This window comes from Octopus bimaculoides, chromosome 2 (genome assembly GCF_001194135.2).
Source record: "Octopus bimaculoides isolate UCB-OBI-ISO-001 chromosome 2, ASM119413v2, whole genome shotgun sequence".
In the NCBI taxonomy this organism is placed as follows: Eukaryota; Metazoa; Mollusca; class Cephalopoda; order Octopoda; family Octopodidae; genus Octopus; species Octopus bimaculoides.
In genome coordinates, this window is record NC_068982.1 from 64650870 (window position 1) to 64665506 (window position 14637).

General features: G+C 36.5%; 2 protein-coding genes and 1 long non-coding RNA gene across 5 annotated transcripts in view; 2 read left to right on the forward strand and 1 right to left on the reverse strand.

Moving 5' to 3' along the window:
- LOC106869909 (baculoviral IAP repeat-containing protein 5) overlaps positions 1-5016 on the forward strand; it is an 8444-nt gene extending 3428 nt beyond the window's left edge. Inside the window, exons 2-4 of the mRNA XM_014915844.2 lie at positions 2006-2115; positions 3340-3457; positions 4749-5016. Coding sequence (XP_014771330.1) covers positions 2006-2115; positions 3340-3457; positions 4749-4829 — 309 coding nt within the window. The 3' untranslated portion in view covers positions 4830-5016. The remainder of the gene's footprint in view (positions 1-2005; positions 2116-3339; positions 3458-4748) is intronic.
- On the reverse strand, positions 4801-7603 carry LOC128251140 (uncharacterized). The gene is made up of 2 exons (XR_008266995.1): positions 7420-7603; positions 4801-5348 (listed from the first exon to the last, which is right to left on the reverse strand). It is a non-coding gene; the product is annotated as an uncharacterized LOC128251140 (long non-coding RNA).
- Positions 7604-8339: 736 nt separating this feature from the next.
- Positions 8340-14637, forward strand: part of LOC106869901 (amine oxidase [flavin-containing] A) — a 58972-nt gene continuing 52674 nt past the window's right edge. Inside the window, exon 1 of one of the 3 annotated variants that reach the window (XM_052977616.1) lies at positions 8340-8685. In XM_052977616.1, coding sequence (XP_052833576.1) covers positions 8637-8685 — 49 coding nt within the window. In that variant the 5' untranslated portion in view covers positions 8340-8636. Of the gene's footprint in view, positions 8686-8707; positions 9501-14637 lie in introns of those variants that run through there. The other 2 variants (XM_014915833.2, XM_052977627.1) reach the window with 2 other exon arrangements.

Consider the following 14637-nt stretch of genomic DNA (forward strand, 5'->3'; position numbering starts at 1 on the left):
CACATGAGCCAGTCCAGGGGCACTGGCAACAATCCCGCTCGAAAGATTTCATGTGTCGCCCGCACATGAGCCAGTCCGGGGGCACTGGCAAACGATCCTGCTCGAAAAAGCCTCATGTGTCACCCGCACAAGAGCCAGTCCAGGGGCACTGGCAACGATCCCGCTCGAAAGACCCCATGTGTCGCTCGCACACGAGCCAGCCCGGGGGCACCGGCAACGACCTCGCTCGAAAAACCTCATGTGTCACCCACAAGCCGGCCCAGGGGCACCGGCAACGATCTCGCTCGAAAGATTTCATGTGTCGCCCGCACGGTTACAACTACTGGCTTGACAAGTCTTTTCAAACACAACATATTGCCAAAAATCTCGGTCGCTTGTCATCACCTCCATTAGGCCCAACATTTGATAGAAACTCATTAAAAAATGTCTTTAACACAGCCCAATGGCAGTGGGTGGGTTGATGCTTTTCCCCCACTATAATCATAATCTACACCATCTAAAATCTCTGGAATATTTCATTCATAAAATATGCATTTTCAAGAAAGTTATGAGGAAACAGTCAGAACCAGCTCACTTCTGTAGTTATGCCAAATAATATCATCAAGTTCCCTTAACTGGTGCAGCCAGTTGTTTGGATGCCACTCTAAATGCTTTTTCAGTCAGCCATCACCACTGGTCTCCTCTCTGTCAATGGTGTTGTGACCTGTCCAGTCGCTGATGTTGTCAGACAAGAATTTTCTGTCTGTCTCTCTTCACCCTTCCTCAACTGAGCCCTGAAGGATGATTTTGGACAGGAAGTTGTGGTTGGATACATGCTCACACAGAAAAGCTTTCATCTTTTTTATGTGCACTAAGAGTTGTTGCTGTCTGGCAGCAAATTTGTTGCTTCACAAAACCATTCATTTTGTGTTTAGGATGCATAGCAACCTTCTGAAGCACTTGTGCTTCAATGCCTGGATTCTTCATTCCATGTTAGCTATAAAAGTTCAGTTCTCACACTTCTTACAGAAGGATAAAAGTCACCAGAAACTTATACACATTGAGTCTCATTGGAAAACTAATGAAGTTGCTTTTCCATATGGTGTTCATCTTTATCATGTAAATTTTTATTTGAAATTGAGTTATTTTCACAAATATTCTTTTTCATTGTCTTTCACTGTGAAATTCAGTTGGATTTATGTTCAGGAAATAAATTTAGTTCAGCTGATTATCGATTTTGTTGTTTAGTCTTAGTCAACTATTATTGTTCATTTAAATCAGACCTATTCTGAATGGCATTCAAACTATGAACATTCCATTCTTCTCATGATCATTATATACCTAGGACTACATTAACGAGTGTGTCCTTTGCTTTTTATGATTTTGCTAATTCTAGCAGAAGTCTGGAGAATGTCTAGATGTAATTAATCTGTCCTGTCTGATTTGTTGGGGACCTCAGTATGCAGTGGTTTATAAGAGTTCTCAAAGTGGACAGTATTGCACCCTAAGAGACAGTGGAAATTTTAAAATGCATATTGGAGAGAAAGAGAGAGTTAAGAGGTAATAGATGAATCTTATAATTACCCTTATTTTCAAAATTACTTTTTACTATAGCCCCAGAGTGGCCAGTATCTTTTGAATCAATTTGGGAGACAAAGTAAAACTAAACCAAATTAGAGATATTAAAATTGAAATACATCTTAGTTTACAATATAACCTTAATTACTAAATTAGTTTCCATGAAGCCTATATCAGCATGCGACATGGACATTAAATGATGATTATAAGCAAATATGTGATTCAGGGACTTCAGATTTACTAATAATTCAACATCATCATTTAGCATCCATTTTTCCATGCTAATGTGGGTCAGACTAAATTTGTTGAGGCAGATTTTCTACAGATACCATTCCTGTCATCAACCCTCACCTATTTCCAAGCAAGATATTATTTCCCATAACTAGACTTGTTTTCTACTGAAGACTGGAAATAAGCGCCCTTATTTGACTATTATTTTATTTACTAGATGGCTGCTGCTGGTTTTTATCATTGTGGCACAGAAAAGGAACCAGATTATGTCCGATGTTTTGTTTGTCAAAAAGAACTAGATGGTTGGGAGCCTGAGGATGATCCTTGGTGAGTATTTTATTGGGACTATCCTAAAGTTAAACAAATTGACTACAAGAATGTTAGGCATCTTATAGCTGCATATGTAAGGCACATGGCTCAGTGGTTAGAGCATCGAACACACAATCATTGGGTAATGAGTTTGATTCCTGAACCGAGCTATGTATTGTGTTCTTGAGCAAGACATTTTATTGCACGTTGTTTCAGTTCACTCAGCTGTAGAAATGAGTTGCGACATCACTGGTTCCGAGTTGTATCAGCCTTTCCCTTGGATAACGTGAGTGATGTGGAGAGGTGAGGTTGATATGCATGGGCAACTGCTGGTCTTCCACAAACTATCTTGCCCAGACTTGTCTCAGCGGGGAACTTTCTAGGTGCAATCTCATGGTCATTCATGACCGAAAGGTGTCTTTTATATCTGCATATTGAGAATATATCATGAGCCTATTCAGACTCAGCACACAATACTTTATTATCAATATTTGAACCCCACTTTTATAATTATAATTATTTTATGATTATTTCTACATTCAGTTGGACTCCTAAATTCTAATCATTAACAACTTGGTAATGGTTCATGTAAAGGAACTGAGTTTTTCATCCAAGGATGAGTGAGAGAGAGAGAGACCTTTTAGTGCCATGTTATAGGCTGATTGACTTCAGCTTACTACAAGTATTTCTACATGAAGGTAATTGCAGATAAAAAGTGTGCTGTCATCATTATTAAGAGGTAACCTTCTGGTAAATCCATATTACACTCAATTGATGCACTTTTCCTTTATGTATGTTACTAATGACCTAAGGAAAGGCATGGATATCTGAATTTCTCTGTTCCTCCTCACTATCTGCGAAACTGCTGGAGACCTGCTGTGGATGGTGGGTACGGACCGACTCGAGAGCTTTTGTTGAAGGTGAAAAATATTAAGGATTCAATGAACTCGAGTATATTTTTGATAATAATTTTATTAATAACAGATAAGAAATAATTAAAATTGACTTTGGTAAGATTTGATCTCAGAACGTAGAGACATTCCTAAAGTATTCAATATGTCACTCAATTATTCCCAGAATATATTTTTAAAATCTTCAAAAATAGTTCTTACGATTTTCTTAACATAATAACCTCCCCTATACTATCTACCAATTCTGATGTGTAGGGGAGTTAATACTGATATTTTATAAGCCTAAATACTTGTATCTATAAATTCAATTTTAATTTTTCAATCTTTACAGGGTAGAACATAAAAATCATTCAAAGGACTGTAAGTTTCTAAAAATGAAGACTGCTATACAAGATCTAACGCTTGAGAATTTTTATAAATTTCTCCTGATTATCAGAAAAAATAAAGCGGTAAGAGTTTCTTTAAAAAAATAGTTAATTGTCTTTGTTTACTATTATTAACCATTTAGTATTCAGATTACTCTGTCAAATGTAATGCTTCTTTATTCATATCATTTAGAATTAATGATGCATTATCTTGTAGCTTTGAGATTTTGATGTGATTTCCTGTTTTTTTTAACAACATTGTAGGGTAGGTGTGAGAGGCTGAATCTGGCCAGTTTGAACATAAAATAGTGGAATATTTGGGTCAGATACAGCCAGTTCAAATGCTAATGGGTTAAAGACGTCTCAGATTCTATTAGTTATTCACTGCTTGCAATAGCAGTTTCTTTGCTCAAGTTTTCTAAATATTTAAGCTAGTGCTTGCAAACTTCCTCCAAATTAATTTTGGATAAGACTACTTGTGAATTTGATGAGGCTGGTATTCTATTTCAACATTCTTAGGTCTGTGTAGAGAGAAGGTTCTTGAGTGCAGATTTGGAGAGAATCATTATGCAAAATGATTTTGTATGGGATCTAATGACTGAATACAAAACCACACAGTGCTTATATACATATATATTTTATATATATATATACACACACACACTCACACACACAAACTTTACATGGTTGGTGTTAGGTAAGTCATCCATTTGTAGAAAACAACAACCCAAAGCTGAAATATATGAGATGTGTTCCTCCAGCCTGGTAAGTAAGTGGTACACACCAAACATGTGGCCTCTTCAACCCATGCCAGCAGGGAAAGTGGATATAAACAGATGATACATTTAGCCTGAACCAACCATGTATTTCAAATTACAGATATTGTTTATATATGGGGAACTCATGTATTCATCTTTTCAGCAAGACCCCTGTTCCTGTCAATCTATCATACTTTCACATCCTCAATACTGTATCCAGCTCAGTCAAGGATCGGTATCTTGTCTTGTGAGTACTTGGTGACCTCACTAGTGTGAGTGCCATAAAAAAAAAGCACCCAGTACATTCTGTAAAATAATTGGCATTGAGAAGGGCATCAAACTGTAGAGGCCATACCTCAGCAGACATTAGACACAGCTCTTTGGGTCAGTTCTTGTCAACCTATCCAACCCATGCTTACAAGGAAAAAGATGTCTTTATATAGTAGTCATCAACCAGTCTCACAAAATCCTTTTGACCTCTGATCCTGTCGCATATATTAAAGTAGAAAAATGAAGTATATTTCATAACATATCTCTTTGTCTTAATAATAGTTAGATTTTGGTATGTTTATGATATATCAGTCCTTACAAAATTTTTTACGAACTTTATTTTGCAGAAAAAGCAAATGGAAGAGAGTAAAAAAGAATTTGAAACCCTTGGACAGAGAGTTCGTGAAAAAATGGAAGTTTTATTGTGAACAGTTTTTTTTTCTTTTTATCTTTGCTGCATGATCTGATGTTTGTGATTTGAATGCTGATTTTTAAGTGTGTTCTTCTCTTCCTCTTTAAATCAAGATTTTAATAGAAATTCGGTTTCAATAGAATAAACAAAGTTTTTATTTGATGGTATTCAGATTCCACAAAAGTAAATATGTATATAATATATTTATTAGTTTTTGTTATTCATTTTCTATTGAGTTATTCCCTAACACAGGTGTTTACATGAATATATTTATGACCTTTCTCAAAGACATTAATTAGGACATCAGTGATGTTGAAAATTCATTCCTTACTTGGAGACCACCTTGAAATCTGTTCTGAACCATGATTATTATTGTTATTGACTGCCAGAATTTTCTAAGCAATTGAACATTGTGGAGTAGACCAAAATTGATTTCAGTTCTTGCTAAGCATTACATTTTACCTACACTGGGAGACACTTCTGATCATCACAACTTTCCCATATTCTTCAGTTGGTTAATAAAAAGGTATTGCAACTAAAAGAAAAATATTGATAGAAGTGTAAGATGAATAAGTCAAATGTAGAGATAAAAAGTTACTGTATTTAATGGCAATGATAAAAAGCTACTATATTTTAGGACGGTGGGCTGGCAGAATTGTTAGCCCAAGAGCAAACCACACTCCATTGACAAAGTAAGATTTTGAAGCTATGCCATGCTCTGTAGTTTGGTACGCCACTTCTAATTCTACATACAAGATTTGCTTTAAAGTGCAGATGTCTAATTAAAAACTTCCATCAATATTTTAAGCAAAAGTATTTTGTAACATAAGTGAATGAAGTTATATAAGAATATAACTGTTCATTCATTGTTTTTATTATTATTTGAGGGTGGTGAGCTGGTAGAATTGTTGGAATGCCAGGCAGAATGCTTAGTGGCATTTCATCCATCTTTACATTCTGAGTCCAAATTCCACTGTGGTCAACCTTGCCCTTTGTCCTTTCAGGGTTACTAGAATAAGTACCAGTTGAACATTGGGGTAGATGTAAACAACTTACCCTTCTTCCAAAATTGCTGGCCTTGTGCCAAAATTTGAAACCATTATATTATATATATATATATACATACACACACACACTCATATATGAATTAGAAGCAGCTCAAAAGATATAAACAATATTGAACACATGCACAAGTTATGTTTTGCTAGTTTGTGAGTAGGCTGTGCTTATAGGCATAAGAGAATATATTCTAACCTATTTGCCTGGTGTTGAAACACCTGGAAGTCATAGACAAGCGAGATAACTTGCATCTGATCCCATTCAGGTGCAACAGGCATTGATGTTTCATCATTTTTGTGACTTGTCTACACTGTATACACAAAGCAAGGCCCAGTATAAGCTAAACATCATCATAGACAGTAGTTTAGTTTACATTGATGTCGATCACTCATGAATAGGACCGGATGCAAGTTATCTCGCTTGTCTATATAGCAAATCAATAACAAAAGACAAAATCAGCTACAAAAACCAATAGCCCAAGGGACATATGCAGTTAATATTATTAGGCTGACACTCAAAGGAAAAATGTTAGAATAGAAACAACATTTTTGACATGGTCTTTCATCAGATATACAGAGAAAAAGCTGATGAAAAAAGAGCCAGAAAAGCTGCACTTGGGTGACTCGACCCGGAAAGCCAAGTGAGACCTAAATCCAAGGCCTTTGCCAGAGGTGTAGCCAGCCCACTTATGCGTACCTCTCCTTCATTGGACACTAAACTCCGCTTGCGAAGACCTGTTGAGGCAAGTGAAATCGAAATCGAACTAAATTCAATGACTGGCACCCATGCCAACGTCGTCTCCTTCATTGGACACGAAACTCGGCTTGCGAAGACCTGTTGGGGCAAGCAAAAGCAAAATCGTGATGGCACTTATGCCCAGCGTCGCCTTCCTGGCACGTGTAAAGACATTTGAGCGAGATCGTTGCTAGTGCTACTGAACTGGCTCCTGTGCAGGTGGCACATAAAATACATCATTTTGAGTGTGGCTGTTGCCAGTACCGCCTGACTGGCCTTCATGCCGGTGGCACGTAAAAGCACCTGCTAAACTCTTGGAGTGGTTGGCGTTAGGAAAGGCATCCAGCTGTAGGAACTCTGCCAAATCAGATTGGAGCCTGGTGTAGCCATCTGGTTCACCAGTCTTCAGTCAAATCGTTCAACCCATGCTAGCATGGAAAGCGGACGTTAAACGATGATGATGATGATATATATATATACATAAAGGTGGGGTGCAAAAGTAAGTACACAGTATCACGTCAATGTTATAATACTTAATTCATTAAAATTATTAGCACATTAAATTAGTTAGCCTTATTTTTGATATTTTCAGTGTCATTTATCATAACTATAATACTTTAATCATAATTTTTAATTTTTTTTGATAAAATGAGTATTGTTCGTGTGAACTTTTTTCATAATTGTATACCTACTTTTGCACTACCCTGTATATACACACACACACACACACCTGACAGACTTCTTTCAGTTTCCATATATCAAACCCACTTACAAAACTTTGGTCAACCCAGGGTATAGTAAAATACACTTACCCAAGGAGCTGTTGAGTGGAACTGAACCCAAAACCAAATAGTTGCAAACCAAGCTTCTTAACCATGCCCCACCACCGTATTTTTTTCTTTGATCATATTGCAGAAATTTAAAATTTACCAGAAATATATCTTCCTTTCAAAAATCTATACTAAAAACATAAGAAACAGTCCTTGTTTATCTGCTAGCTAACATATATATATATATATATATATATATATATATATATATATATATATATATATATATATATATTATTTTAACATAACAATAAGATTTACATTTGAAAAAATATATATCTATATGAAATGAAAAGGAAAGAAATTATAAAAATTAAGCGACAAAACTCTGCCTCATGATCCCAGCAGACAAAATGGAAAAGGGGGTTGCAAGGGAGATGCAATGAAACACTAATTCTGAGTCACACTTGTGAACAGTGATCTCTGCCACAGGCTCAACCATAAACCTGTCAGAGAGCAACTGATGCTCTGACACTTTGCTTTTTACTCAGCCTGACAAGCAGCTGAGCTTGGGCTGGTAGCTGAACAAACCAAATTGCAGCTGGAGATGTCACAGCATGTGGCATCACAGAATGGGAAAATTGTCATACTGTCAGGCTTTTTACCATCTCCTACTGGCTTGAGCTGAGAAGGGAAGTCTGTGGTGTCAAGACCATGCTTTATGATTTCGTTACAGGCGGCATGGTGGGGAAGGCAACCAGCACTATAATGGCATGACAATGTATGGAAAGCGAAAGAGTCCATAGTGACATTTGTGACACTCACAGGTCTGAAGGCCAAGCCTCAAGGAAACTCCGATGTGCAGACAGTCGCTATCAAGCAGATCAAATGCCACAAAGCATTTTTTTTTCTTCAAGTGCTAGATCGCTTCCTTCAGAAAACCAATAATTCTTTATACTATAGGCACAAGTCTTAGGATATCGATCCCAAAGGCAAAGTCGACTATTGCGGAGTTTGAATTCACAGCGTGTGGCATCTCAGATGGCCTATCGCCAAAAAACGGGATTGCCAAATGAAATGCCGACATGTTAAAAAAAGCTGCCACCACGCCTTACTAATAAAAGGATAGTGTAGTCATGGTTTGAATGCCTTCGATCGTAGATCTGCTGCAGATTAGACTGAACTGAGGCAAAACAACAACATGCTGTCGATTGAGCTTGAACAATGCTCTGAATATCGACAATCTGCAAGTAAATTTAATGCTGAGCTCCCATCAGAAATCAATAAGCAAAAGAGCCGCAAATCAAGGTAAACAACTCGGCATTTCTTCATCCTTTGTTTATTTACACACCCACACTGACTTTCATTCCTTCAATATTTCTATTTGACATCAGAAGTCGAAATGGATATCCTAAGCCGATCTAATAACACCCAGCAAGTACTTTAGTTAGAAATATCTGAAAATAATTCTGTTACGAATGACGGGAGCGTTGTTTTCGTTTTTTTCAAATATTTCATAATTCTGATAGATTTCCGAATTATGCAACACAAAATAATTTGTTGTTATTGTCACTGCTAAACAAGTACAGAGTCAACTTTTGTAGATGAGAGGCTAAAAGGTTATCGATGCTGTTATATAATTGATTCTAAATTCATCCACCGAGAACGTGTAAAGTAAAATTGAATTCGGCTTTTTCGCAAAAACAACACAGAACTTGATTAGAGTTTGGTCCCTTCATTCATTTCATGCACTATAATAGGCTAAGGAACTTACGTCACCATTCCAAGGGTCAAAACAAAACAAACAAGAAAAATTCTTGTCTGCTAGACTACACAGCCGCTACCTAAACATGTTTTGGTGTTTGTTTACCAATAACAGACACTTGGTTTTTGTAGCTTGATATTTTAAAACACATTCGCTTGCATTAGTTTTTACTGAGTCAATCGATCACTCATTTTTTGCTTTAATGAAATCAACGGAATACTTGGGTGGAGTTGCTTTTCTAGTATGGATGAACTAGACTGCGACGTTATTGTTGTTGGTGCCGGGATTTCTGGTTTGACTGCTGCATACGAACTTACAACACGGTCTCAACTCAGCATCCGAGTATTGGAAGCGTCAGGTGAGATATTTCACGTTTATAATAATACGTAAATATTTGCTTGTTCAAGGTTCTTTTGTGTTGGAGACACGCATTTCTTTCTTTTACTTTGTCCCAGACAATCTCTGTCGCTTGATTTGCTGGCTTTAAGCCTTGTTTGTTTTCTGAATGTCTTCAAATATTTGCTCACGGATCTTTCACTTCGATTAAATATACATTAGACGAAATAATTGTTGGCTATTTCATATATCTGTCGATTCAGTTTATTTTACGCTTTAATATTTGTCTTTTTGTTTGTTTGTTTATTTGTTCGTTTTGGGTTTTTTTATACTTCCTTGGAAATTCACTAATTTTGTCATACACATATAACAGTTGGATTCGATACTTTATGATATTACAATAACCAGGCTTTCTTATGAAGAAAATATATAATTACTCTCACACATGTATGTATGTAATGTAGGTGTTTCTAACACCCTTGCCATATTTAGTGACAATTATAGTTTTCCTTTCTGGTAAAACATTTCATACTGCTGTCTATATTAATTTTATGGTGAAAGTAAAGAATACGCACACCTGGTGGTTACAGTTTTTATTACGCCGAAAGCGGGTGGTGTATGTATTCTTTACCTCCGCCGAAATTTGGAATTATTCGACTCAAGTTTTCATTTTGTGAAATTGCTACTCCTGAAGAAATAGCATGATTGAAACTTGAGTCAGTTGTTATTTATTTACACACACACACGTGTGAATAAAAGGGTTATTAAAAATATTTTCTATGGCATTCCTACACAAGTGTGTTCCCTCGACTTTGTTTCCTCATAGCTTGTAGAAAAAAAATGCATGTTTTTTTAATAGAATTTTTTGCAAAGATGCTCCGGGTTGTGCAGGTTATGATTATATCAGAATTTAAGAAAAAAATTTTCCCTAGGTTTAGGAGTTTCGGAAAATCTCATGCTAGTTAGCCTTGTCTCCTCATAACTTTCAGGAAAATGGGTTATTTTTCTTACGAAATTATTTACAAATGCCTTTCAGAATGGGTAGATTAAGATTATATCGGAATTTAATACGAAGAAGGAAAATAGTTGACTTCTATATATACTGACACACATCGCAATTGTTTTCGAAATTTCAAATTTCATTTCGTAGATGTATGTGATGTGTGTTAGTATGTATGTGAGCAAGCCCACCAATCTTTTCTTTTTTTTTTTTCAAATTAAATTTTGATATAATTGTAATGTACACTCTCTGAAAGGTATTTGTAGAGAATTTCATTAAAAAATTACCCATTTTTCTGAAAGTTATAGGAAACAAAGCCGGCTCGTGTGAATTTTCCGAAACTCCTCATCCCATATTCGGAAAAGTCTTTTTTTTTTTTTTTGTCACCACCAATTCCGATATAATCGGAATCTACACCATTTGAAGCTTATTCATAGAAAATTTCATTGAAAGATATCCATTTTCCTGAAAGTTATGAGGCAACGAAGTTGGCCGGGCGGGGACACACTTGTGTAAGTATGCCTTTTCTAAAATCTCGTATGAACTAAATAAATAACTGAGAGACAAATCCACATAAATGAAAAACACGTTAATTTTTTAAAGATATTTATGTGGTGAAGTCTTCACTTCACTCGTGGTCTCACAGTAAGGTCCCTCGAAATAGCCAAATTGATAAAACAAATATTTAGACATTGAATAATTTGTTCTTTTCCTTTATCACATCATTGTTTCTAGTGCAACGTTATGTTCTCAGTATTAATTATGTTTCGTTATGGGGTTTTTGTTTTGTTTTGTTGCGTTTTTGTCTGTAATTTACCTCAGGCTCTCTGCACATTTTCACTACAATTATTCCTGTCCTGCTCTTTAATACTTCCTACAGGCTCTCTGCCCACTTTCACTACAATTCTTTCTATCTTGCTTTTTAATACTTCCTGCTTAGCACATGTTAACACTTAACATCCTGGACTATATCCACAGAAAAGCCACTTAACTGGTTGATATTCCCTCTGGAATCTTCTCCTTACATATGACTTTAATATTGGTATTGACTTGCAACAGTTAAAACAGAATAAGGGGGCCTGCGAGGGTCATAGACACTGACCTTCCTCCAGACTCAGTAGGTAAAAAATAAGTGTTATTTTTGAAATTGTTAAAATATTCTCTATAGATATAAACATGAATCACTCAACAGATTTCAACAAGAGACAATGCTCTATATATATATGTGCCATTAAAATATAAAAGTAGCTGAAGCCAAATAATTTGTCCAAATTTCAAGTTTTGTTCCAAAATATCAAACATCAGGAAGTCGTTTTGAATTATCTTGAAATTTACAGATGACTGATTCATAGTGTAAAGCCAGTTCCAAAAAGAAAAAAGTAGAAAATATTTCACAAAATCCTATACAGTTTATATCCTTTCAATTTATGGTAAAATCTTGTGTATGTGTGTGTGTAATTGTGGAAGGAATCTGTGGAAGCAGTAGACCCAGGAAGACATGGGACAAGGTGGCAAAATGTTATCTTTGAATGTTGAGTCTCACAGAGGTGATGACAAGTGACCAAAACATCTGGTGAAATTGTTGCGCTTGAGAAGACATGTCAAGCTAAGTGAAATTGTGATCATGGCTAGTGCCAGTGATACATGGAAGGCACCCATGCCGGTAACATGTAGAAGACACTCTGTAGAGAGGCTGACATTAGGAAGGACATCCAGCCATAGAAACTAAGCCAATACAGACTGGGTGGAGCCTGGTGCTGCTCTCCAGCTAACCAGCTCCAATCAAACTGTTTAACCCATGCCAGCATGGAAAATGATACACACACATGATTGTGTGTGTATGCCAATCCATCTTCTCTACCCACTATTCCTAAGAGGGTTGTGGAAGCAGAGTCCTAAGGTACCTCCTCCAAAGGGAATATGAGAAACAACTTTTATTACACTTTCTACATAGAATCCCAAATATGTCCAATTAAGACTATGGAAATTATCCAATCATTTCATTTTGGTCTACCCCTTGGCCTCCTGCCAGTTGGCTCAGCTTCAAGAATCAGTCTTGTAGTTCTTTCTTGTGATATTCTGACCTCATGAACATAGTACTGGAACTACTCAATGCAGAGAAGTAGCAGCTCGACCTGGAGAAACACTCTGACCTCTGAGCTAGGCACCCAGTCAAGTAATGTTACTCCTGAGATCCTTTGTAGCAATCACATTGAGCTAGAGAGATTACTTTGTTCTCTGTAAGACTAAAGAGTCCTTAGTACTCCATATTGTCTCCATTCATTCAAGCAATGTGAGCAAAATGATGACAGAAGGTGACCTTGAATGAGAAGGTGAAAGAGAGTGATAAGAACAAGGGGAGAAAAGAAGATAGTGATGACAGTTTTATGTTGTTTGCTGGTAAGGGAATTGAATAATAATGGAGCATAAGGAATGTGATTGGGGGAAAAAGAGTGAAGAGATATAGTAAGAGGAGTAATTAAATTGAGAGGGATTGATGTATGTCAACAATGAATGACAGGGGATAAATAATGGGACTATTAAAGGCCTTTCTCAGCTCAATAGATACTAGGTATAGAGGTTTAATTCCTTGAAGTTGTCTCAGTCTTTGATAGCACCTCTTCTTGGTATAAAACCAAACTGCATTTCTTGTAGACCAAAGGTTCTCAATGGGGGCCATATGGTCCCTTGGTGTGTAGGGGTGGGGGACATTTGGAGTTCATGGGGGGGCGTTTTGGTGCAAAGGGGCTCTCTTGTACCAAAGAGCACTCCTTCAATAGACAACATGTTGATCTCATAAGTGTCGCATGATGGAAATAAACGCAATTACCAAACTTTCAATTCATTATTTCGTGTTTTTGTATTTCAATTTGTACATCTGTACTCCCAACTGCATACAAGTGCATATGTAAAATGACATCCTTTATTTATTTAATCATTATCTGCTGATATCAAAATAAGTAGTATATTGAAAAATAAAACTATTTTCTAGTGGGGGGTCATTTGTGACTCCAAGGGTCAAAAGGGGACCTTTGGCCAAAATGGGTTGAGAACCTTTGTTCTAGACTAATTCTTTTTCTATTCCTAATCATTTGTTATAATTTTCATAACCTACTCCTTCAGTTTAGTGCCCTGTAGCTCCCTCTCTCTAGTGCATCTCCTTTACTCTTGGTGAACATAGTGTTATTGTACTCATTGATTATGACACTTCCTTGAACTATCTGCCTGACTATGCAAGTAACTAGCAATTGACCTATCACACTAGATATTTTTAAATATCGCAATAGCTACTGTTGGTGGTCTAGCTTCCCTCCATACCTTCATATCTTTCATTGCACTTGTGACTATATTAATTGGATCTACTCAGGCAGACTCTCTCTTTCTCCATACATTCTCCTCATTCCACAGCCATTACATGCGTCTTTCTTTCTGTTGTTAGTAAGGACAAGTGCACCCCTATTTTGTACATACTTCTACCCAATGACATTTTGATTCTCTCACACCTCTGATCCTCATACTGCAGAACATGTTGAAACCTACTCTTAGCAACTCCTTTTGCTAAGTATACTGATGTGTTACTTCTTGTCTATCTACTAGATATTGCTGACCTATTTCTTCTAGCCTTTCTAAGCCTGTCTCTTGACTTTTATAGCTCTTTTATAGCACTGAAGTATTCCACTGTGTCATCTTTCATTTAGCTAGAACATTGTACCAGCCATAGCTTTGGTCTGTAATCCTTGAATGTCTTCAGTAGAATCCACTCTGATACAAACATTTGGGTTCAGGTTTCCAGTATAAAGATACTTTTCACCCTCCCCACTCCCTCCAGTCTTAGAGGCCCTTTAAAAGGTCATGGACACTACCTTTCCTTCTGACTAAAAAATATCTAGAAAATATGAAAATATCCTCTGAGAATTTGTTACCATCTCTTATCTGTAGTAGTCGACTTTGCCTTTTATCCATCAGAAGTCTATGAAAACTTATTTACCAGTTAAGTACTGTAATTGAATTAATCTACTGTTCTCTCCCTCAAAATGTATAGCCATGTTCCAATATTAGAAATTATTATTATCAATAAAATAGGTACCAATAATATAGTCTGTTGATTAACTTGATTATATCTCTCCCTAGAGATGTATGGCCTTAGGCCAAGATCAGT